The 23096-nt window shown below is 37.2% G+C and overlaps 1 protein-coding gene across 1 annotated transcript in view; it reads left to right on the forward strand.

Annotated features, from left to right (window-relative positions):
* The window catches only part of clmna (calmin a), a 34735-nt gene that overhangs the window by 8817 nt on the left and 2822 nt on the right, over positions 1 to 23096 (forward strand). Inside the window, exons 2-12 of the mRNA XM_055171554.2 lie at positions 8702 to 8763; positions 12127 to 12222; positions 12486 to 12569; positions 12675 to 12767; positions 13176 to 13369; positions 14139 to 14332; positions 14469 to 14551; positions 15518 to 17173; positions 20621 to 20775; positions 21170 to 21248; positions 22028 to 22083. Of these exons, the coding sequence (XP_055027529.2) occupies positions 8702 to 8763; positions 12127 to 12222; positions 12486 to 12569; positions 12675 to 12767; positions 13176 to 13369; positions 14139 to 14332; positions 14469 to 14551; positions 15518 to 17173; positions 20621 to 20775; positions 21170 to 21248; positions 22028 to 22083 (2752 nt within the window). The remainder of the gene's footprint in view (positions 1 to 8701; positions 8764 to 12126; positions 12223 to 12485; positions 12570 to 12674; positions 12768 to 13175; positions 13370 to 14138; positions 14333 to 14468; positions 14552 to 15517; positions 17174 to 20620; positions 20776 to 21169; positions 21249 to 22027; positions 22084 to 23096) is intronic.

The raw sequence follows: 23096 nt of genomic DNA on the forward strand, positions 1-23096 counted from the left end.
TAATTTTTAATATACCAGTAATTTACTTTTAAAGACCTTATATTTTGGAGATAGCACTTGGCTAAAAATTTTAAGAGGCGTATAATGGGCGATTCTCGCGAAATTAGACTTATGAGGTGTCATGAAACATTTTGATGAAGTAAATGCAAAGTAAGGGGTATAATAGGTGATTCTTAAAATAAGAAGCATAAAGTTACAAACATATCTTCTTTGCACGTGATTTCAAATGACATCATACAAACCAATTTTTATATTTTTTCCACGTTTAATGGGTAAATTTTCATTACCGCAACGTGTCCATGACTGGATTTGGGTTCTTTGACATGGAAATGTTTATAATCTAAAAATCTAAAAAATAAAAAGCTTCAGTGCATGTTATACTATAAACATTTACAGTAAAGAAACATGTGGTATTTGGTGATAATTGGTAAATGTAGAGACAATAATAAGGAATAAAAATGTGTCCAAGACCAATTTTCTCATCCTCCGCAACAATTTTCAATCATTGTTTTAAGCCCTCAAGGAACTAACATTTAAAAAAAATTTGGAAGGGACATAATTGACCGTGACACTCAAGATGGCTAGTAAGCAGTTCTTATTTTTTTCTCTATAGATAAAAGTTGAAATTTTGTTTGTCATAGTACCTAGTCAACTTTTTAGTTCTCATTACCGAAACATGAGTTTGTAAAAGCATATATTTAATGTAATATCATGTTGCGGTAATGATAATTTTTAAATTGATAATCTAAAAAATGTAAATAATTATATAGAAAAATTTTAAATCCTCAAAAAAAATGGTTATAGTAAGTTCAGACCTTAATCTTATATGTGCAAAAAAATTGACTTCAAGGGCTTTTTAAAAATTCTGATTCTGGACACCTTCTTAGTCTGGATTTCGTGAGATCACCCATATAGAATAGACAAGTTTTTGTATTTCTGGAAGCTTTTATAAGGAGACAAAATGGTTGACGACTCGCTTACAGTATTCTATACTGTCAGAAATGAAGGCACAAAAGCTGTTTCTGGGACGGTACTCTTTAAAAGGTCCTAATATGTGTTATTTATTTACTGATACACAGCAAAATCTTTACTGTTACATTAACACTGCTTGGTGTATATTACTTTTTTTATTCATCATGGAACAGTCACCATACATCATAAACCTCATTGACACAGCACTTTGGTCCCCAAAAATACCCATAAAAAAGGGAAACTGGCTTTTGTGTGAACGCAAACATTTCCCGTAAATGTTCTGGGATCGCTCCTGGAAAGAGGACCTCGTAACATTCCCATAAGATACCTGGAAAGCCCTCTGTGTGAATGAGACGCAGAAACGGTGCCGTAAGGGGCGTGCCGTAGTGAGGATGCGCGTGTCATGGCAACAATGTTATGGTTCAGCTCTTTAATAGAGCGGTTTACATGCAGATTAACATTCACGGTGAGAAATGTCGGCAAACTGGACTAAAGCAGAGATCAGGGAGCTCGTCACTATCTGCGTCGAAACGGAGATCTTCCACCTTCATAACAGAACAGCGCATCACGCACTTCTTTATAGTCTTATCATAAACAAAAATGCACACGAATGGTTTCTAGAGAGAGAAATAATGTATAATAAGCAAACTTCAGACGCTGTGGAGAAAAAACTACCAAGTGCAGGACTTTAAAAATGTCAAGTGTTGACCCACACACAGATTCTGGCAAATCATCGGCAGTGTGCATGAACCAAAAATCAAATGATCCCGGACAAATCTCGGATGCATTTTAACTGTTCATTTTCCGTAATGTCTTTTTGAAAAGGTTTATAAACTTTCACACTGATTCAGTGTTACTTTTTTAGCACTAATCTTGTTCAACACCTGGTTGTTTACACAGATTACGGAAAATACATGGAAAGATGTGTACGTTTGCTTATCATCTGCTATTTTTCTCTTGAAAAACCATGCACATGCATTTATTTTGTGATCTGATCATGTAAGGGAAAAAATATTGGATTATAAGATAAGATCTGATAGAGGTAGCACTGGCTTCATGTGGATGTAGCCCAAGCAGTGTTAAGTCAATGGGCATTTTGCTACGTACCTTTTGATGTAACATGCACTTTTTAGGTACAAAGGTGTATTTTTTAAAGGTCCGACCCAAGTGACGGCCTTTATACTTTAATTTCTGAAAGCGTATGTGAAACGTTGCTGTTTCTGAAATGCACAATGTCCTGCTTGATGATATCTTGCTTGACAAACCCCTTCTTTGCATGTTAAGCAAATTCAGATCACATGACTCGGCGTGTGCACGTATTTATCAGGTGAAAACAGATTCTGTTGCAGAGTAAATGTAGAACACGGGCAGAAGTTTCTTGAACATTCACAAAATCTGCCAATGAGGACTGAACCGATTCTCTCGGTTCTTGTATCCGAGGTTCTTTGCAAATGTTATGTTCTGTGTCTAACAGCAGTTTGCCAATCTGAACATCAACACTCTTTTGTTCACAGAGAATGAATTTCTCCCACAGAATTTGCATTTCAGACGATTTATGTCATTCCTTTAGCTTTCATGAACACCTGTTAGAAAGACTGTGAAAGTGTTTACCAATGTTCTTGCTTGACCGTCTTGCTCCAAACCATTATTTTCTAACACTCCTCTGTCGAGCTGTTATTACCGCATGCAATCATTATTTGTTTAAACTCCACGTAGACATTTAGCTTTAACCCAGACCAAAGTATCATGCAATTATTTTAGTCAAGTACCCCTCGAGCAACCGCATGGTTCACTGACTTTTCTTTGTTAAAATTATTCCTTCTCAAAACGCTCACATTCTTCTGCAAGGCATTTATGAGAAAATAAAGATGGACCGTTAAATGTATTTTAAAATATAAAGTGCAATAGCGTCTACAGGCCGCAGTCATTCTCAGTAAAGTGAACGAGTGGACAGTTCTATAAAGTATATTTATAAAGCTTATCTAGCTTATTGTAATATTAATTCAACCCTTGAGTCATAGCACAATAATGTTATCACACCCATAGAGTTTATTTAACACGCTAGCATTGTTTACAGTATTGTACCAAACTCCTAACCGTCTTAACAAAGACGTTCTTATGAAAGGTTTCAGCTCTATTCTTAAAGAACCTTCAGACAGCGTCAGTTCTGGCCCGTCAGTCACATCAGAGAGCTCCAAGCTGTCCCGGACGGCAAGGCAATGGCCTTTTGTGTTTATGATGACTGGCTCTTTGGAGTTGGAAGTGGGCCCCCTCATTAAACAGACATCGCCTGTGCAGAAAGACGAAGAGAGCTGTGTTCTTGGCCGGGGCCCCGGGGCCGAAAATCTTTATAGCTCCTTTGGCAGGAAAGATGAAAATGAAAGCTGCCGTGTAAAATGTGTTTGTTATTTTAACAAATGCGTCTCTGAGGATCAAAATTTGTATTTAGTTAGTGAGGAAGGGTTACAATGGTTAAAATTCAAGATTCAAGTAGTTTATTGGTAAAAGGGTCTTTACAATGTACAGTCCTTCCAGAAAAACACAGAGTTTTTGTGATTGTTGCGGGCAAAAATAATTGATCTTGCAGGCCGTTTTTTTTAATGTGATGGAATATGCGGGATATTTATGCAATTTTATGCAATGAAATTGCGGGAACTTGCAAAAACTGTTTGCAGATTTTGCAGCTTTTCAGTGATGTTCGTATCACATAATCAAGTCACTTCATAACATTCCCATGGCAACACGGGACATGGCTGCGCTTGTGTGAAGTAAATGCAACAATTTTAGCTCTGTGCTAAGATACAAGTAACTTTTTGTTATAAAAATGTGAGGATTATGGAATCATACAAGCCCTGCATATTTTGCACTCAGAAATATGTTATTTATGCGGCGAAAGTGCGGCGTATTTGAAAAAATGCGGCCCCAGTATAAATATGCGGACTTTGGCTGATTATGCATTGAATCATGCGATCGCGTAATCACGTTTTTACTGGAGGGTCTGAATATATAAAAATTAATTTGTTAAGACGAAATAAGAAATTAATATAGAATTGTATTGTGCTCCATAGCTCCGTGACTTACCGTGGGTTCACACCAGCCACGTTTGAGGCGTCAAATTCTCGTCTACCGCGTCTAGTTTGCGGCTTGAACATTTTGAATTTACTCGCTTCATTCGAGCGTGAAATTCTAGTCATGGAGACATTCACGCGGAAATTCGCGTCATGGGAGGGGCTTCTGCGAATCAGATCGCTTCCTGTAATCACATCATTACTAGAGCAAGCTCCTGTTTGGTTAACGCGACATGTTTTTCCACCAAAGTTCAAACTTTTCAACTCGCGCATTTCCTGCGACAACGCTGAATTCGCACGAACTAGACATGCAAATGAGGCGGAATTGCGTCTACCGCGCTACCCTAAATGCCTCATTCACGCCACAAGACCTCCAGACGCACGTCAATGTATCTTTACATTGACTTAACATCGAAATCAGTCGCGCTTGACGCCTCTACCGCTGCTGGTCTGAACGCAGCATTAGAGCATTAAATAAGCAGCGCAAAAAGTCATGGGTTTGAACCCAAGGTACAAACATACTTTGCAATGCACTGTACGTTACTTTGGATAAAAGTGTCTACAAAATATATGTATACATTTTTTATCTACATTTTATTTAAATATTAGATATGTTTATTTCAATTAAATACAGAATCCTGTAAATTTGGGAAACGTCACCAACGGGACGTTTCATATTTATCCATTCATCCTTTTAATATTTTTATACACATTACATTTGTAATAAGACAGTCAAACTCAACTGCTGCAAGTAATCGAGTCCTTAACAGCCATCAGTGATGTGTGTCGTACTGCAAGAGAAGCCACTGGAAACCAAAATCCTTTGCAACTTTTTCATGGCCATGACAATCAAGAACCGGATTTTTAACAGCTTATAAACAGAAAGCCAGGATGAAATTACACATTTGTTTTACCTTTGCATAACATACTTGAATTTGGATGGTCAGTGTTATTGCTTAATATGCATTTTAAAGGATTTAAAGTGGAAAAGTTAGTTGACATAATAAATGAAAGGCTTTAGTTGACATTTAACAACCTCCCGTTTATCGTTTATGTACTTATGAATGATGTTGAGATGGTTTCCACTTGGAAACATTGGGGTGTTGCTTTTTGAATGTGCCCCATTGTGCCATCCAGACCTGGCTGTAATTTCCTGTTAGACTCTTAGGTCATTATTTCATCATGACATTACCACAGTTATTGATTCCAGCAAATGTAGCCTCTTTATGTTTTTTCACTCAATAATAAATACGGAAAGTGGCATCCGCCATCAGAATGTTCCCATTCCTGCCATTTGTACACCTACAGAACACAAATGAGCCGCCTTGGAGGCAGAGGAAGAGAAACGTTAAGAAACCATCCATCAAGAGGTAGACAGCTTAGACGCTCCGTCTGATGGATCATATAATCACATGGTCTCACGAGAGCCTCTAAAAGCCAGCATTTCTCTGAGGCAGATGTCTTTAATTTCAGATGATGACCATGTTAAGGTGAACACAGAGCGAATGGGTGGTACTAGCATCTGAACTCCTCTTTCCTAAATTAAAATGTAGTCAACATTTGGTACTCGTTTCACTTTATAAATGCTGCTTTGTTAAAGGCGGGGTGAAGGGTTTTTGAAAAACACTTTGGAAAAAAGAGTCGGGCCTTGTACCATAACACAATTGTAGCCAATCAGCAGTAAGGGGCATGTCTACTGACATTGTGTTGCGTATGTGTGGGTCTATCAAAAGAAGGTCCAGAGCGTGTTTGTTTAGGTGATTTCAAATATCAACATTGGCTTTCAGAGATCATGCACGCCTTTTAAGGTATAGTCCAAAAATATAAAATGATGTCATTCATTCACCCTCATTTCTCTTAAAATGTGTATACGTGGAACACATAAGATAATTTAAGAAATGTCTTGGTTGTTTTGTCCATACAATAGAAGTCAATGGTGACCATGGGCATAGGGGTATCGTTCGGTTACTAGTATTCTTTGAAATAACATCTTTTGCATTTTACAGAAGAAAGTACAGGTTTCAAATGTCATCATAAAAGAATTTCTTAGAAATTATCTAAAAAATCTCTTTGCTGAGTGGTAAATACATTCAGAATGTCAAAATGTGTAAAGCATTTATGTTTGTTTTATATACATTGAGTCGTGTTGCATGATATAATGTGTGTATTTGTAATAAAATAGCTATTGAAGCTGATATGGCAGCACCAAATATGTTTGTGATGGACATTCTTAATTTTTCAGTTTTCATCGATTCATGTACCTTTAGGGGACCATTATGTACCTCAATGTGTTCCCTTATGCACATTTTAGTGTACTTTTTGAAAAGGTACCGCCCCAATGACAAATTTTGTACCTTCTGGTACCTTTTTTTCTGAGAGTGTAGTGGGTGTGTAGCATTTTAAAAACTGTCTATTAGCTGAAGTACCTTAAAATTATGGAAAGATGCACACGTGTACAGTTATTAACTTTAAGTCCACCAGAGTTTAGGGACTGCACTGCAGCATTTCCAGCTACTGTCAGAACAAATGAGAAGCGAAGCTTTGGCCCCACCTTTATTCCGATAAAAAATTATTAGATGGACTGAACTATCTCAATCAGGAAGCATGTGGCTTTGTTTATTATGATTTCTTTGTTAATTGTTAGTTTATGACATGTATTCATTCAGTTTGAATTGTTTTTACATTACCTTCCATTTTGGTAGAGCACATTCGCTGGCAAAAAATGTGCTTTTTTATTTAGGTGTGGTCTTTGTATTTTTTAAAGGGGAAATTCATTCATGTCCTAAGTCCATTACTCTTCCAGTTCCATTGCACTGTTATCCAAAGCTATTTTACAGTATACTTGCATGCTACAAGGAGCAATCTGGGATTAAGTGCATTGCTCAGGCAAAATAGTAATGTGCCTAGGGCTGTCACGGTTATGAAATTTGGCTGACGGTTATTTATCTTATAAATTACGGCAATTATGACGATTAATAATTATTTTTATTGCTTTGACATTTAATTCTCATACTTTTTTATGAAATAATTTTCACACATTGTAATTATTTAAATTAAATATTTTGCAAGGTTTACCTGGCAGTAAATATTAATATGCCTGATATTAATAAATCTTATACTTTCTCGTTTATACCGGCACTGCAGCTCCCCCTTGTGTTTTTTAGAGAGATGTGCAATCATTGCGGTGATCTGAAATCATCGCGATGAGGTCAAACAATCGCGATGAGACGATCTTTTTAATCATCACAGCCCTAAATGTACCCCGTATCACCCTTTCTAAGGTTTTACCTTACAACCTTTTGGTTACAAGCCCAGATTCTCAACCCCTAAACAACTACAAAAGTTGTCACTATGACGGTACCTTTTAAAAAGTACCGTTTTGGTACAGATATGTACTTTTCAGGTACCAGTATGTACAGGGTTTCCAACGGTCCTTAAAATCCTTGAAAGTTTGTGAATCTGGGCGAAAAAAATTCAAAGCCCTGGGAAGTTTTTGAAAATATACATACATAGATACAGGTCATTGAAAGTGCTTGAATCTATTTTATGCAAGAAGTTTTCTGGGAAGTAAAAAAATCCATATTCCCTGTGCAGTGTAGGCTAATATCATAAAAATTGTAGACTTTTTCAGCACACGTGCTAAACTGTTCCCTTTAAATGCATATATCTTCTGTATGGGAATGTTGATTCATATCTTTTTTGCATAGTTGAGTTTCACACATGAAAACATCTCTGGTTACGTATGTAACTGTTGTTCCCTGAGAAGGGAACGAGATGCTGCGTCTCCCTTGCCATACGTCCTGCGTCCCTGTAACGCCGCCTTTGGGAATATTTCAGATAGCGATATATTTTCTGGCTCTCGCGTCACCCTGTCTTTGTCGTTAAGCCTCACCACTGGTTAAATTTGATATACACATTAAGACACACTGGGAGGCATCTCCAAAGTGTCACCGCAGTGACGCAGCATGAGTTCCCTCAAAAGGGATCTGTAACAATGTATCTTTAAAGGTAACACGATGTATCCTTGCTCTCACTTGAAATGTGTCCCCACATTTAGTACTTGAATTTGAGGCTATTGGACCTGGAAAGTCCTTGAAAGGTCCTTGAATTTGAAGTTAAGGTGTGGGAACCCTGTAAAAGTGTACTTTTTGAAAAGGTACCGTCCAGTGACAACTTTTGTACCTTTTTTCTAAGAGTGTACCCATTAACCTCTTAGGTTTTGTAAACATTCAATAATACTTTTTTTCACTGCTGTATTTTATACGTGATCAGTCTTTTGAATTGCTTAATGTTTTTATGTACTGTTTAGCTGTAATATTAGTATTGCACCTAATGGACATATAAAATGTTTGGTTTTATTGCCTGGGGCGATCATGCAAAAACAAGTGAAATTGCCCCTGGTCACTTATTAAATACAGCGATTGGTTGTGTTTTGACGTTAATGGTCACTAGTCATTGCACATGAGCTATAATGATTATGGGCTGTTTGCTCTTTGTTGCCATGGTGAGCTCACAAGGGTGCAATGCCTTCAGGCTCTATGTGATTAATGACCAGCCAACACGGGGCTGCTAGTTGAGACGGGACTGCAGTTTCATTTTTGTGCATCATTTACCTCCATGAAACTGAAACGAAGTTGTTTTTATCTTTGTTTCTTTTCCAGTTGAGAGGGAGGTGGTGCAGAAGAGAACATTCACTAGATGGATGAATCTACATCTAGAGAAGGTTAGTGGGAATTCATATGGATCCTATATATACCTGACCGATTGAGATTATAGCTTTTGATTCATGGCATCGACTTTAAACTGAAAGTCCATTCTTTTCTGAATTATTAGGAAAACCCAAAATCTTATTTTCTTAGCATTAATATTGCATGATGTAAAAACACTCACATCTAGGGTATGTGAGAAAGAGTAAAGGGTGAATTGCCTTTATTAAATTTCTTGTACACTGTGTATAGCCTGACTGTGAAACTGTAAGTCACAAAAATGTGTAACATGCCAAGTTTAAAACTTATTATGAATGATTAAAGTGTTTCTATAGCTCAGTTGGTAGAGCTCAGATGGTTAGCACCACAATGGTCATGGTGGGTTAAGATACTGATATAAAATGTATAGTTAGTTGCTTTGGAATATTGTACACGGATCACATTTACATTTATGCATTTGGTAGATGCTTTTATCTATAGAAAATAAAATGTAGTGGTTGTTTCTCCCATCTGTATCTAAAAAATGTCTTTAACACTTCAGTTGCTGCTCACATTTGCCACTCGACAGATTCTAGACCTGCATATAAATAATTTTCCCTGCCTTCCCTTAATCTCATCTCCAACTTTAGTCCTTAGATTTTCCTCCTCCTTTCATTAGCAACCAGCCGCGGTGATTCATTCGTGAACACTCACACGTGAACATTTGCATGTTGCATTAGTCATTGCACACAACAGTAGGTTGGAGTCGTCCTCTTTTGTTTGCTCTGGCAGTCCTCTGCTGCGCTTCTTGTGCTGAAGATCGCTGATAGATCACAACACTGCCGTCTTTGGGATCCTCAGAAAACAATCAACGATGAGTCTTTTGTTTTCACACACAATGTTGCTCTATTCTGTGACCTCAAGTTTGGCTACTCCTCAAATCTTCGACCCACTATTGGACAATCACACTCTGTCTTTTCTCGTCTGATGGAAAATTTCACCCTTAACCCTCCAGTTTCCGCTATCGTCTCACATTGTTTCCTTTTAATAATGTTATCTTTGAAAAACCCTTGTAGCGTAGATGCAGATGCATGAATATGTATTATATTAACAAATATTTTGCCCTTGAAGCGTTTCATCTCTCATTTGTTTCTTCTTAATCGTTTTTGGTTTAACCTGTTCATATGCTCATTATTTTTCCCAGGAGCTCACAGAGGTTTTAATAATTCTTAGTTGTTTTGTGTGAATTTGCAAAGTGCATAAATTAAAGGGATATTTCTCCGGAGAATGAAATTTCTGTCATCATTTACCCTCAGGTTGTCCCAAACCTGTATACATTTCTTTGTTCTCTTGAACACAAATGAATTAGCAAAATGTTTGGAACCAAACAGATTTGGGGCACTATTGCCTTCCATAGTAGGAATTTAGGAAAATTTTTTATAATAATAGGGGAGAGCGGGGACCGAGATATATTTTTGCTGTGGGCAATAACTCACAAGTGTGGTCTATCAATACCAGGTGGAATTTAAAAAAAATTAAACATAAGTAGTGAATTAGGGACGAAAGTAACACACAGGTGAGTCAAAAGTAACACAACATAACAAGATAGGTAGATTTTTGTGTTAAAATAGTTTTTATTAAATATACATGACTAATGCTACGTACACACCAAACGCGGGGCATCGCGTTACTCGCTCTAGATTACTCGCGGGATTTAATTTTGTGAATTTTTTGCGCGAGTTGAATATTTTCAACTTGGGTGAAGGTGCGTTTGAGGTGAATAGCGCGTGTTTTCGCGGCAAACGCGCCGCCCATATCGCATCATTAGCATCGCCCCACACAAGATTGCGTCTTTGAATTAATTTGTATGTAATCTACTCGCGCGAATCGTTGAACTCGCATTTGGTGCGAACCCACAGTATGACCTCGTTAATATGTAATATTAATTTGTAAACTGCAAACTAATTTTGTAATTTTTCTTCGTAAAAAAATGAAATTACATTTTCATTTTAAATTTCAGTTTTATCAAATGTTTCAAAAGCACAAACTTAAATGGTTGAGAATAAAAAAAAATTTCAACAGTTTGAACACTATGTAAATGAAATGAAATCAAATAAGAATAATATAAATTTTCAACATATTGACGGTTTCAGCAGTAATAACATAAACAAGCGGCTGTCGCGGTCCGTATGTAACTTCCGGTAAACTCCGCTAAGACTCAATAACAACAAAGTTCTTTAAACGTTATTTATTTATATAACAAGCAAAAAAACAACAACACATAGATTACCTAGGAAACCAAAACATTTGTTATTTTCGACGAGGCATTTGTTCAAGAGATCAGTTTAGCAACTAGTCAGACCATTAAAAAAACGAAACCGGAAGTAAAATTCGGCTCCAGACGTGTATCGCGTGCATCCGATGAAACCGTCTATACAACAGTATTAGCAGTGGGACAAAAGTAACAAGTGTTACTTTCGACCCGACAGGATCTCCTCACATTTAAACTCGATTCACTTTTATTTGAAAAGTCAAACTTTAGGATGTGTTAGTTAGATCACTAACCTGTAGAGTGATCTGTACTTTAACACATGAAACGAAAAGCACAACGCGTTTATAAGAAAAAATGACCGCTTTAGGAATTTACTTATCATGGTTGAAACCGCTTTCTTGATCTACACGCGGAAACCGGTGAGTAAATAACGCAATATTTGTGAGCTCTGTCAATGGTTGTGTGCCTAAGATGCTGTCATAGTTTGAGATGCAAATGTTATCAGGGCTCGGAGAAAATCGCTTTGTTAATTTCGCCCCGCGTTACTTTTGCCCCCACTCTTCCCTGGAAGTCAATAGTGCCCCAGATCTGCTTTGTTACAAATTTTTTTTATCTTCATTTGTGTTGAGCAAGAAATTAATAAAAGAACAAATTGAGGGTGAGTAAATAATGACTACATTTTCATTTTTGGGCAAACTTTTTTTTTTAAATTAAAGCTTATATTATGTAAATATAATAAGTAGTTACAAGACTCATTAGATTTAATTCCTTTCAATGTCTAAATCAGTGGTTCTCAAACTGGGGGCCCTCACCCCCTGGGCGGCCCTCAGATGGTACCAGTGGGGGCCCCAGTTTTATGACATTTTATAAAATGCATCAATTTATCATGAATTCTGTGTAATTAAACCTCAGAAAAATAAGGCTACTAACCAACATCACTACATTGCATATTTTAATAAGTTTCTTCAATTAAAATTCTTATGTTTTACAATGTTTTATGTCAGAGATTTTCTTTGGGGGGCCATAAAGGGCAGAAGTGGGGGTCACCATACACAAGGGGGGTCGAACGCGGAATATGTTTGAGAACCACTGGTCTAAATGCTGATCTATCGCTGTATTTTGTGTACAGTGCAACCCTCCATTGGAGGTACGGGATCTGTTTCGTGATATCCAAGACGGAAAGCTTCTGATGGCCCTGCTTGAAGAGCTCTCGGGATGCAAACTGGTGAGAATTTTATAGATATTTTAACCTAATTTGTACCGTTTTTACAAGGTAGCTAATTCTTATTTATTTGTAAAAATTTAAATCATACAAAATTTACAATTTAAAAAAAAAATAATGACGTCTCAACTTGGGTAAAAACAGACCTAATGAGATTCTGCTAGCTCGTACGAATTGGCTACTTCGTAAAATAGGCATATTTTTAATATTTTTAATATTACCTGTTACTGTGAAAACTAAGCAAGCATTGATTTTTGACCTTTCAGCTGCATGGGTTTAAGCCATCCTCGCATCGTATTTTCAGGCTCAATAACATCGCCAAGGTGTTGACATTTTTGGAAGAAAGAAATGTGAGTAATATTTAACGTCACACGCTCCCATAAATCCTCCTTAATGGTTTTCTTATAGCGTCTTGTAAAATGACATCTGTGTGATAAATGAATCTCCTGCTTCAGGTGAAATTAGTCAGCATCGACGCAGCAGATGTCGCCGATGGAAATCCATCCATAGTGCTCGGGCTTATCTGGAATATTATACTCTTTTTCCAGGTATCAAGATATTTTTTTTACTGTGTATGTTAGCAACTCATCCGTTGTAGCTTTTGCCTTGGATTAAACCCTCTCTATAAGTGGATTTTGCTCTTTAGGTAATTAGTTCAACAATAAATCCTTTGAGACTTGAGGCTTTTCTATGTGCCTTTAAGTGTTTGCCATAATTTTAGCAGGCACATGCAGCTCTGTCTTAATCTTTTGGCAATCCTGTAATGGTAGACCAGGCCCAATGTGTTTCTTTGCACATTAATCTAATCAGGATGTAATTCTTTGAAACAAGGCGACTCTCTTATCACGTCAGTCTAGCCTGTGTTTAGATAGAAAGGAAAAGCTTGTTTAACAGCATGATACGAAGTATCATCACATGAGCAAGTGTTTGTCATTTATCCATTTATTGCTCTACAGATCAAGGAACTCACAGGGAACATCAAGAGTCAGTTCCCCTCATCTTCCAGTCTCTCATCCATCCCCACCAGCTCCGATTCGGACACTTCCCACTCCAGCACACCCACGGATGAGAGGAAGCCTACCGTTGCTCCGAGGGGCCACGGAAGGGTGATCAAGACGCTCCTACAGTGGGTTCAGAGACGTACCAGAAAGTATGTGAGATTTTGGTTACCACTGATGATTTTAAAGGGACACTCCATTTATTTATTTTTTAGAAAATATGCTCATTTTCCAGATCCCCTAGAGTTAAACATTCGAGTTTTGTTGTTTGGGATTCCATTCAGCTGATCTCCGGGTATGGCGGTACCACTTTTAGCATAGTTTAGCATAATCCATTGAATCTGATTAGACCATTAGCATCACGCTCAAAAATGACCAAAGAGTTTCAATATTTTTCCTATTTAAAACTTGACTCTTCTGTACTTATATCGTGTACTAAGACTGACGGAAAATTCAAAGTTGCAATTTTCTTTGCAGATATGGCTAGGAACTATACTCTCATTCTGGCGTAATAATAAAGGACTTTGCTGCCGTAACATGACTGCAGCAGGCGCAATGATATTGCACAGTGCCCGAAAATAGACCTCAGCTATTGAAAGTTACCAAGGGGACTATTTTCGGGCGGTGCGTAATATCATCTACGGAAGAGTCCAGTTTTAAACGGGGAAAAAATATGGAAACTCTTTGGTCTTTTTTGAACACAATGCTAATGGTCTAATCATATTCAATTGATTGTGCTAAGCTATGCTAAAAGTGATACCACCAGACCCGGAGATCGGCTGAATGGATTCCAAAACGGTAAAAGTCAAATGTTTAACTCTAGAGGAGCTGGAAAATTAGCATATTTTAAAAAAAGTGAATTGTCCCTTTTAAAATATGGTTTTGAAGGAAATGTTCACTATCTCACTAACTTGACTCCAGATATGGAGTTGCTGTACAGGACTTTGGAAAGAGCTGGGCGAGCGGTCTGGCTTTTCTTGCTGTGATTAAGTCCATCGACCCCAGCCTGGTGGATATGAGACGGGCTTTGCTCCGATCGGCCAGAGAAAACATCGAGGATGCCTTCAGAACGGCACACTACAGTCTTGGCATCCCAAGACTACTGGAACCAGAAGGTAAACTTCATAGCGCTTTGTTTTGACACAATGTAACGTTTCTGAGCTTTCTGGAGGAACTTTGGCAGAGCTTTGATTTGTTTTACTACAGCCAGTGAAATGCATAATAAAAATAAAATAAAATATATCTCCACAGACGTTACTCTGGACCGCCCCGATGAACAATCCATAATGACCTACGTCTCCCAGTTTTTGGAGCACTTTCCTGGAATTGAGGAGGTAACGACATCCTGATTAATATAAGTGATAGGTCACCTAAAAATAAATTGATGTTGTCATTTACTAACGCTGATGTCATTCCAAACCTGTATTACTTATTTAGTTCCATGGAAAACAAAAGGCTGAATGTTTGTAATGTCACCATTCACCTTATTTTTTTCAACATACTTAAAGTTAGTCTCTAACATTCTGTCTTCCTTTATTGTGAAAAAATATTCAAAAAGGTTTGAAAGATAAGGGTGTGGTTAATTTTTTATTTTTGAGTGACCATTCCTTTAAAGGGACACTTCATTTTTTGAAAATATGCACATTTTCCAGCTCCCCCAGAGTTAAACATTTGATTTTCATCATTTTGGAATTCATTCAGCTGATCTTTTAGCATAGCTTAGCATAATCCATTGAATCTGATTAGACCATTAGCATCGCGCTAAAAATACCCATGTACTGTATGTACATCGTGTACTAAAACTGACGGAAAATTTAAATTTGCATTTTTCTAGGCAGATATGCATAGGAACTATACTCTCATTCTGGCGTAATAATCAAGGACTTTGCTGCCGTAACACGGCTGCAGGAGGCGCAATAATATTACGCAGCAATCTAGCCATATCTGCCTAGAAAATCGCAACTTTAAATTTTCCGTCGGTCTTAGTACACAATGCAACCACAGAAGAGTCAAGTTTTAAATAGGAAAAATAACGAAACTCTTTGGTTATTTTTTAGCGCGATGCTAATGGTCTAATCAAATTCAATGGATTATGCTAAGCTATGCTAAAAGTGGTAGCGCCAGACCCGGAGATCCGCTGAATGGATTCCAAAACGGTAAAAATCAAATGTTCAACTCTAGGAGAGCTGGAAAATGAGTATACTTTCAGAAAAAGTAGAATGTCCCTTTAAGCATGATTTAACATAAAAGTGCATTATTTCCTGCCTAATGGGGTTTATGTTTCCTTTTTTTATATAAAGGATGAGACATCAGATTTTCTGGAAAGAAGTAAAATCGATGCTCACGCCAACAATTATCCAGTTCGGAATGGTGTACAGAGGAATCGTGATTCTTACACGGTCAAGAGAGACTTGGTTCAGCCACCGCCCAAGATCTTTGTCTCATCAGTGTCCGAAGATCGCTCCCCTGTGACGTCCCCTGTCCTTTCACAAGCTCCAGAGGACAAACCTTGGGCCAGTGAAACCTCCAGTTCCCCACAACCTTCAATCTCCGACTCTGTGGTCAACTCGCCAGACTCTTGGAATGAGGTGCCAAGTGAATCTCAACTGATCAAAGATGACCCGACAATTGAGAGCAGTATGATCGGTGAGAAATTTTCTACTACCACCGATGAAGGTACGTCAGATCTTGGGTCACCGTTTTCACCGGAGGGCACGCCTGAGAACCATGTGGACCGTGAGCTTTTCATAGATGAGGGGAACTTTTCTCTCGGCTCGACGGATAGTTTACATGGCAAATCCACACAGCTGACAGAAGAGGAGGAAGCTTACAAATATATCTTAGATCTTAAAGAAGAGGAATCTGATGATCGTTTACCAGACGTGAGGAATGAATCCAATGCGGTTAGCTTGGAACCCACCGAACCAAATTCTTTATCTTCTGAGGTACCTTCTTATGCAGATAGGGACTCAGGATACTTTCAGGATCATAAGGAAGCCATAGCAGCTCAACCAGAGGGGAGTGGAGATGAAAATAAGATTGAATCTTTTCAAGACAATGTTGATTCTTCCAATGCAGAAGCATTGGAGACGGATGGGCCAGATGAAAAGCCTATCATTTTCGAAGATGGGAATGAGCCCGAATGTCCTGTTCTCAAGTATGAAAGGATCTCCATTTCAGAGAGCGAGGAGGACATTAAACTGGGCCCAGATCTGGCTGAAGAACCAACAGAGGAACCAGGAACAAACTCGGCTCTTGCAAATGGTCACGCTGAAACTGAGAAAGATGTCCTCCTTAATGGTCTTACTGAAGGTGAGGTGGTATTGGAAGATGTGCAGGAACCTGTGGTGGTGTCAGATCAGAGCAAAAGTGAAGTTGGAGAACTTGTTGAAGATCAAGTTTGTTACATGTGTGGAAGTCCAGTGGCAAAAGGCTCGGATGACGATAACTCGACCGAGAACAGTTATCATTCCGAGTTGGGATCAGGTGAAAACTGTAAACACATACCAAATGAACTGAACAATAAGCTAAATGGACTTGTAAATGAGCCAGGAGAGACTAAAAGTATTAGCAAAAATCATATCCAAAGTAAAAGCGAGTCGGGAAGTGGGTCAGACGCTGTGAACGATACCGAGTTTTCCCACAGTACAAATGGTGCTCCGGTTTCAAACAACATGGAGCCCGGAGCATCCAAGAATAACAGGTCTGTATCTGTAATTCCCCATGATGATGTGGACCGTTATGATCCGATATCTGAGGTCTATGCGAAACCCTTTCCTGACTCCCCACACGTTATCAGTGTCCATGGGCATCCTGAAAGACGTCCCGGGGAGCTACGCCTGTCTCTCAGCATGACTCCTCTCCAGCCCGCACCTCCTCAGCGTTCACTAACAGAGTCGGATACCGACACTGAAGATGCATCAGAGGGCCACGGCGAAGGATTTAGGACGAGAAAGGTCAGTTTTCACTTTCTTTTCCCTTTGGCCTAGAAAACAAGGCTGACCCACAAACACAAGCAATGATATCAGCATACTTTTCGCACTCTTTCAACCTCTTTTTCTGAATGTAGTTCACCTGAGCTTTGCCATAATGATCTGTTACAGTAGCTACAGTATCAGGTCCATTGAGGATAACTCGGGATGTGGTGCTTCTTCAGCTAAGAATTTTCACACTCTTACATTAACTAGATATTCAGTGTTAGTGTTTCATGATCCACCAAAAATATCCTCCATTAGAAAGTCATCCATAAGCTGTTTGAGGATAAGTAATGAAAAAAAATGTGCAAGCAGGCAATTGAATGAATCAAAACAGATTTTGAGGGTATTTTTATTTAAATGAAGATTAAAAAGTGTCTGCCAAATAACTAAATGTTATTGAAAACAGATGAACCTATAAGAAGAAAAATATTTTGAATAAGAAATGAATGTGTGCTACATTTTATGTGCACTAGTACAGCATTTGTACAATAAATAATAAACTATTGATTGATTCAATACGCTTTCATTGCAAGATCAATGCAGTGTGCAGTAAAACATTTTTAGGGACCATCACATTTATATTTATGCATTTGACAAACAAAGGGTACAGCAGTGTTTTAGATTTCATCCTGGTGGAGAACCCCGGCCCACCCTGGGGGGGGGGGGGGGGGGTTTATGTCATTTATGACACTATGGCCTGGTTTTACAGACAAGGCTTAGCTAAAGCCAGGACTAGGCTTCAGGTTTAAGTATCTTTAATAAAAATGCATCAGAAAAAGATGTTACTGGTGTGTATCTTGAGACAAATTATTGACACTGGCTTATTTTAAGATCTGTCATTGCAAGTTATTTTTCATTGAGACAACTCAAACTTGTTTTAAGGGGCTGATGGCGGCTGTCCGCTGTGACTCTGGACGCTGCTCAAATCCCTGTCGCGCCACTCACATAGTTTAACATTAAATAACTTCACATTTGTCCCAAATTGTTAACAATTAGGCTGCTAACGTATATTTTTTATCTTGAGGCAGACTCTGTCTGGCTAAGCTTGAACTATTTAATTTACACGTCCGGTGTGCGATACCTGCGAGTTGTCCTACATGCGATGCAGCGCTTCTCGCCTCGTCCTTAGCTCCCTGTGTTGTTTTTATGTAAACATAAAACCATTTATAAGGGTCAATTTGAAATTGAGATGTATACATATAAATTAATAAATAAGCTTTCCATTGATGTATGGTTTGTTAGGATAGGACAACATTTGGCCGAGACTATTTGAAAATCGAAAATCTGAGGGTGCAAAAAAAAATTGCGGTGAAATACTGCTACATCCAAAAGTCATAAAAATACATGAAAAGTTGTAATGATTATGTTTGACGAGTGTGGCTTTTTTTCAAATGCATGCTATATAAATTACTTAAATTCAGTGATTTTTAGACTGATAAAGACTATCAAAGAGCCATAATACATGAAAGAGATGTGCATAACATCAACTTCGCGATTCATACTAATAAAACTTGTCTGAATCGATCCTGAACCGCAATTAAACGTCCCAGCCTTACATGTTGCTACTGATAAATGGGTCAGTTACAAAAACGGTTTGGCAATATAAGAAACTCAAAAATCTTTAAAAAAATGTTTTAAAAGCATGGATCAGGTTTATTTCAATGCACATAGTGCATTTATGTTGATTTTATGCAACAAAAAAAAATATATTTGCACCATTTTTATGAAAGGACCTGAAAATGTCAAATGGTGTAACCGCCAATTGCACCAAAGAATGAGAAATATTAAATATTTTATCCACCTTGATGGCATGTAATCATTTTAAAATATAATTTTATTAGTTATTGTAAATGTAAATTTTTATACATTTTTGTCCTGACATATGCTAAAAACAGCTCTGTTTTCTAAATAATCTTTGACAAATGATGTAAAATGACTGTGTTTTATTTAAAAAAAATGTATGACCTATATTTATATTTTCATTTAACAAAAAATACTAGTTACACCAATTGACACAGACCGGTTACACCACATTGACATTTTTGCAATTATTCCCCAAATGTTCTTTTAAAATGAAAAAAAAAAACATACATTTTAGACTTGATCCACAAAAAAATAATTTATGCATTAAAATTGTATGACTATATTTTTATTTTTAAAAAAAAGTTACACCAGTTGACACAGACTGGTTACACCACATTGACATTTTTGCAATTATTCCCCAAATAATCTTTCAAAATGAAATAAAACCAGAAATTTTAGACTTGGTCCACAAAAAAAATGTATGCATGAAAATTGTATGACTATATACTATATTTTCATTTAAAAAAATACTAGTTACACCAATTGACACAGACTGGTTACACCACATTGACATTTTTGCAATTATCCCCTACACTGAAAAAAAGGATTCATTGAATTTAATAAATTATTTTAAGGTAAGTAGTTGCAATCAATTTATTTAAGCTACGTTTAAACAAAAAAGATTAGTAAGGTAAAATAAAATATAAAACTTTTGTTTAAAGTTGCCATGAAACGGAAGTAGCGATTCGATGCCTTATTTTTCCCGTGGTGACGTATATCTGAGTGAAACCGGCTTATGATATGAAATACGGCAGGGCTGGATTTGAATTTGTCTATTGAAATCTGATTGGATCGTTTGAAGTTGGGTCGTGTTGCTAATTGCTAATCACTGCGATCTTCTCCCGGACCCCGCCCACCTGCCATACTTATGACCGGAAGTGAAGAGAGATCGTTTTGAGGAGGGGAGGAGATTTGCATTTTTGATTAAAGATTATGAGCACACACAATTTTTTTTTTTTAATAATGAAGCTCACAGATAAGTAATTTGTTAATAATACCACGATATTTAAAAAATATATATAGTTTTTCATTTCAATTTCATTGTGACTTTAAATGTAGCTTAAATAAATAGATTGCAACCACTTACCTTAAAAAAATGGATTAAATTCAATCAATCATTTTTTTCAGTGTAATATTCTTTCAAAATGAAATAAAACCAGAAATTTTAGACTTGGTCCTCAAAAAACTGAATTTATGCAAGTAATCTGCAAATTTATTTTGAAATGTTAACCCTTTTACATTTAATTGAACCATACGGATACAAAATAATTTACGTCACGTCATTGACCCAAATACATTTTTTATATATTTTTAGTAGGAAATGTACAAAATATCATCTTGGAATATGATCTTAACTTAATTTCCATGATTGTTGGCATAAATATCTATAATTTTGACCCATACAGTGTATTGTTGGCTATTGCTACAAATATACCCATGCCAAACTGATGATTGTGGTCCAGGGTCACATATATGGTTGAAATGACAATAAAGCTTCTTGACTTTTTGATTTTTCCCCTGATAATCAAACCCCATTTTTTTGCTCTTTATGTGTCTGTCTAGGCAAAAGCAGGACCTGATCTCCAGGAGCAAAGTCCATTTGACAGGCACCCTGGAGAATGGGGAGCGGTGGAGCCGGAATCCCCAACTGAGCATCGTGAACTCATTAAGACAGATATGGACCCAACCGGTGCCAAAGAAAACACTGAGACCCTGAGGTACTAATCTATTGTTAGCCTCCCACAGGAACAAGCATGTCGCAGGAGGACTTTGTGTTTTCTGAAGGATGTGACCTCACATGAATCCCTTGTACATTGCCTTAAATGTACTCCGTTATGTTTAGCTTTGAAACCCGTGATACTCAAATAACTTGCAGTTGGCAAGCGGGGGTCATATCCATTTTATATGACTAATGCAAACGGTTTGATCTCATAGCGTGATGTTACTGTAAAAAATATCTGTTTTCCATTAAAAGAAGTAGTTTTTTCTGGCTGGGCTTCAGCTCAATGAGCTTAACTGTAACTTATGTCCATGTAAGGTTCTTTAAAGTTCAGTTGAGCTTATAAAATGTGCGTTTTATCAGTCGTAACACATTTATCTATTTCTTAAAAGGGACGGAGCGGTCACGGACGCAAGCCAGCCTTTGACTACTATACACTTGAGGAAGATCATTGACAACAGTGAAGCAAAGGTTTGTAACTGAACAAGAATGAATTTACATTTGTGCTTAATCAGCCGGACATGTTGGGGGTTTGTCTGAACCTTAAATATTAAACTTAATGTAACTTTTTACAAACCCTGGCAAACCACCCACAACCATAGATGTGTATAACTAGATACGAACTCCATGCATACGTCCCTCACAGTCAGGATTCATTGTTTAGCTTTTGGTGGTTGTAAATCGAGATTTCCATTCTTGAAAAAATAGGATACATTTTCACAGGCGAGAATGTTTTTGTGTAATAGCTCGGGTTTTAAAACACAGGACGTTTGATAAATATACAGTAATACGGTTGTCGCCGCACAGTCAGCTTGCTTGCTCTCGGGCTTGGCAGAGTTGCCATTTGCGTAAAAATCAAATCTATACCAATGACCTTTTCCCTAATACCAAAACTTTACTATCATAAATAAAATAATCTTACCTTAATATTTACTGCAGGTGAACAAAATCCTTTCACATTTATTCTGAGATAAAAACATTAGTTAATCAGATTCCACAGGAAAGCGCCAACTTGGCAACACTGGGTTTCATACGGCCTTGCACATAGATAAAGCTACTAATGACGTATCTAGTAATACATATTTATGCTTACAACACCCATTTTCGATTGTAATTGATGTCAAACATCACATTTATTTTGTTAGGGAAATGCAAAGAAATCTATTGTGATTTTTTCCTTGCTTGATCTTTGCTAAATTTAGGGAGTGTATTTAAGTCCTTTGAACTCAGCAGTCTGTTGTTTTTCCCAGGGACAAAATGGAAAGACCATAGATGGCAGCAAACTGGACGGTGCTATAAATAAAAGGTAACAAATGTGTCTTTATATTTGCTTTTTTGCTTTTCCATTTTTTCATTCGGCAGACACTTTTATTCAAAATGCACATTTTGAATATGTCCTACATCTCTCCTACATTATTCATTCATGAGACATTTTTATCCAAAGCACCTTGCAAATAAGAGAGCATTTAATATTTTGTCATCTTTTCATATGAATAGGGGTGCACAGGGCAAAAACTAACACAGGGTTAGTTGTAACACGGACCGTTGACATTGTTGCACAGGGTTGAGTGATTTGTTTTTTCCATATTTTTTCACACTATTGTTTTCGCAAATTTATGCAAAGGTTTCAAGTTTTTCCATCGAGTTAGTAATGAAAAAGTGTTTCGGTGGCATGCAAGTAAATATTTTCATTGTTTTTTTTTTTTTTTGGGGGGTTTCTAAGTTGGGTGTTTAAGATACCAAAACCAATGTTGTGTCATCTTAATAAGTGCCTTGTTGACTAAAACATAGCATCATTTTGAAATTTGTCTGCAGCTCTTAGCAATTTTTTTGGTGGGCTTAAAAATATTTTGACCCAGCGGGGTTAATTGTAACGCTGTGTTACAACTAACCCCTCAGCAGTTAAGATATGAAAACCGCTAACGTTAGCGTAATTCAGTGCTTCTCAATTATTTTCTGTCATGCCCCCCCTAAGAAGAAGTAAACATTTTGCGCCCCCCCAACTCTCCGCCGCGACTGTAAATAGTATAATTTATCTATAAAATGACACATCTGCAAAACATTGTATCCTTATTAACATTAAAGAAAACAAGAAAAAAGAATATTAAAAAAGAAATATCGATCAACTTACAGCAAAGAATAACTTTATTAACATTGTTTTTTTAGTCTGTAACAGAAAAGACTTAAAATGCATCAATTTGCCTGAAAAAAAATCTTATTTAAAGTATAATATTTTTGGCCATTTGATACTGAAAAATTAAATTAAATATAATCAATAAATAATAATAAAAACTCAAGCGGCTTATCAGCGTGATTGGG

This window comes from Misgurnus anguillicaudatus, chromosome 7 (assembly GCF_027580225.2).
Source record: "Misgurnus anguillicaudatus chromosome 7, ASM2758022v2, whole genome shotgun sequence".
NCBI classification, from domain to species: Eukaryota; Metazoa; Chordata; class Actinopteri; order Cypriniformes; family Cobitidae; genus Misgurnus; species Misgurnus anguillicaudatus.